At 55.2% G+C, this 3,139-nt stretch overlaps 1 protein-coding gene across 1 annotated transcript; it reads left to right on the forward strand.

Annotated features, from left to right (window-relative positions):
* Nucleotides 1-1,456: 1,456 nt before the first annotated feature.
* On the forward strand, nt 1,457-3,100 carry LbrM_31_3730 (hypothetical protein, unknown function; the record flags this gene model as incomplete). The annotated part of the gene is made up of 1 exon (XM_001567311.1): nt 1,457-3,100. The coding sequence occupies one exon, from the start codon at nt 1,457-1,459 to the stop codon at nt 3,098-3,100; it is 1,644 nt and encodes a 547-aa protein (XP_001567361.1).
* Between the last annotated feature and the right edge of the window lie 39 nt (nt 3,101-3,139).

A 3,139-nucleotide genomic window follows, 5' to 3' on the forward strand; every position in this document is an offset into this window, starting at 1 on the left:
TGCTTTCCCTACCGGTTTCTGGTGTTTGTTGGCCTGAGCGTCGACTCGCCTTTCTACGGTTTTCCCCTTTTTCCGCATTTGTCCTCGTGCAGTTCCTCCTTTTCGTCTTTTCTGTATCACCGCCCCTTCCTCTTTTTTTCCCCCCTGTCACTCGCACTGCGCTCCTCTTATTATTCGCTTGGCTCACTTTCTCCGAAGCTTCTCTCTCCTCTTTGTCACCTCCCCGCTTGTCTTGAGACGTTTTTTTTGCTCATTTCGGGTAGTCAGGCGAGGTTCTCCACCCTTCCGCACCCCCAATCAACCTCTGAGCCTCTTCTCTTTCTCCGTATCCCCCTCTCTTCCGCCCGCCCTCTTTCTTTCCTCTCTTCATCATTATCTCCTCCTCCTCCTCGGTAGCTCGTTAGTGCACGAGGAAGAGCCTTGCAGATTGTGAGGAATCAAGGCAAAGACTCATACAGGAGACAGAAAGGTGTAACAGCGGCTAATCGAACGCATTACGCAGATCCACCCAGCCTCCTCTCCCAACGGAAAGCAAACAAAAAAGGGCCGTATGCGATGTGCGAAGACTCTGTCTCTCGTTTTCTCTGTGTTACCCCCGCTCGTGTTATCCCGATTGATTTCACTCAATTTTCTTCTTCCGTACTGTGAATTGATTGGCTGGCTCTTTCTGTCCTTTTTCTACCCCTTCTCTTTTCGTTTGCTCTTCTCCCAGGAGCACTTCAACATAGCATTGCTCTCCTCCTCGTTCTTCCCCAACTCGAACACTGCTGCAGGCATCCTCAGAGAATTCCACACAGGCCTCTGTATTTTGCTTGAGCGTTGTTGGTAATCAAAGGACAACAAAGCCACTCCACAATTAACGCTAAAAAAAGTGAAGACGCACTCCCGTAGCCGCTTTCCTCCTCAGCCTTTCTTTTCGCCTGTTTGATCCTCCTCTCTCTCCTCCAGTTTTTTTCTTCTTCCTCTCCTCTCTATTTCGCCATTTCGCGCTGTACGTTGCCCTGCCCCTCCCTGCCCTTCCTTCTCCTTCGCTCTCGCTGTCTTGCTCGATTTCAGACGCATAAGAGCCAGGAGCACGTCTCGCCTTTATTTTGTGGATTTTTGTTTCTCGTTTGAGCCGCTTCTCTGTGCGCGCTTCGCTCTCTCGCTCTCTTCTCTCGCTCTTTCTCTCTCTCTCTACTGGGCTTGTTCGTGTGAGTGCCTCCACGTCGATATATATTTTTTCCCCCTTTTTCGGCTGTCCATCTTCGCATCTTCTCTGTGTTTTACTGGAACTTCTTTGAAGGCGTCTTTGACCGGCAGCCACGAACCGTTTTGCTGCTCAATCGGACGGCTGAGGGATACGGGAACGGCAGCGCCTCAGGCTCGCACCACGTCCACGGCAGACATCAGCAGGTGGCACGCCACTCGTGAGGGTCTACATATTTATTCCCCATCGGCTCCCCTCTCACTGACAATGTACTGGATTTCCACGGCTTCTCCAGCTGCCCCTCAAGGCGCGCCGTCGGTCCTGTTACCCTACACTATGGGTGGGATGCCAAGCCCGAATGTCTCTGCTACACAGGCGACAATACCACCCGCACACGCTGGCGCTTCCATTTCTGGCGCCACGCCTGTGACGATGCATCTTTCCATGGCGGCCCCCGCCTCACTGTCACCCAAGGAAAATACGCTCCTGGGCACTCATCAGGAGTTTCTCATCGTGCGAGGCGCTGAGGGTGCTGCGACGGCGGTCTCTGTGATGCTTCCCCTGATGGACTCAAGTGACACACACATGATGAGCCTCTCTGGGGTGGCAATGCCTCTCAACTACGTGAAGCAGACCTTTTCACCCATGACTGGCGGCCCCGCGATGATGGGCTCTGGGGCCCTGCCGGCATACCTCCCCGCTAGCGCATCAATGAGTAGCTCACCTTCCTCACTGTCGCTCGGCGGCAGTGGCTTTGTGAACGTCGGTGCGGCGCCCATGGCGGCCTATCAAGGTAGCAGCGTATCTGGCGTGCTGCAGTCTTTCTCCTCGGCCACTATGAGTGAGGATACGCTTTCTTCGTTCCCATTTTTTTCAGCTACGTCGAGTATTGTGCCGCAGCGCTTCTCTAGCGCGGTGTCACGCTCTAGCACCACCGGCTCCTTTACGCCAACAAGTGGGATCCTCGTACAGGCGTCGGCATCGGCATCGCCGGTCAACTTGTCTCCCCCTCCGCAGTACAGCACTATTGTGAATTCATCAGCTGGCGGCTCGGTCATCTTTCACCAAGACTCCTGCAACGAGGGTAGTGCAGCCAGACCCATCTTCGGCTCCCACCCAACTCCTGTGGTACGCAAGGGCGACGCTGGCAGAGGTTACGAGGCCGGCGTGTACTACGAAGGTCGTGTGAAGCGCTTCAACCCGATTCGCGGCTACGGATTTGTGTCCGCCACAGCGAAACTTATCCCGGTGCAGAGCTGCAGGCAAATGGAGGCGGCGGGATTCATCAGCACCTCTGAGAAGCAGAGCAACGCATGGGAGGCAAAATCGCTGAAGACATCAGACGACGGCGACAAGGAGGGCAACACCGGCAAGGATGCTTCTCTCATAGTAGTTAGTGGTGGCGTGGACGCCGCTGCGGAGCCGCACGTTCAAATCAGCGGGGACAACATTGTGTACATTAAGGGAGCTCCTTATGTCCGCCATGCCGTCTCGATGGGAGACATTTTTGTCCACTACAACTGCCTGCAGCGCTGGCTGAGGAAGGCAAGCACGGAGGCGAACGGAGACTTGGTAAACCTGCGGGCCGGGTCGCGAGTGCAGTTCAAGGTGGAGATGTTTGTCCCGGCGGAGCTGCTGAAGGTGTCGGACAACAAGGAGGCTGCAGCAATGCTGAACAGCTTGGGCATACCTGGGAAGGGACACACACACACACACACACTCCTCCTCGGCAGTGCACTGCTCACGCGTAGGGATCGTCGGGGTTCTGTAAGGAGTTGTAACCCTCCCTTGTTACACTGCGCCACACCGATACCTCGCAAAGTGGCGAGCCGCACCGTCCGCGCCCCTGTAGTCACGGACTCTGCGCATGGAAGAATGTTCATTACGTCACGCTCGCCGAGAACACAATAATGTACGCAGACACCGCTGCTGAAACGAGAACAGTCGCGG

Source organism: Leishmania braziliensis, contig 74, assembly GCF_000002845.2.
Source record: "Leishmania braziliensis MHOM/BR/75/M2904 WGS CADA00000000 data, contig 74, whole genome shotgun sequence".
NCBI classification, from domain to species: Eukaryota; Euglenozoa; class Kinetoplastea; order Trypanosomatida; family Trypanosomatidae; genus Leishmania; species Leishmania braziliensis.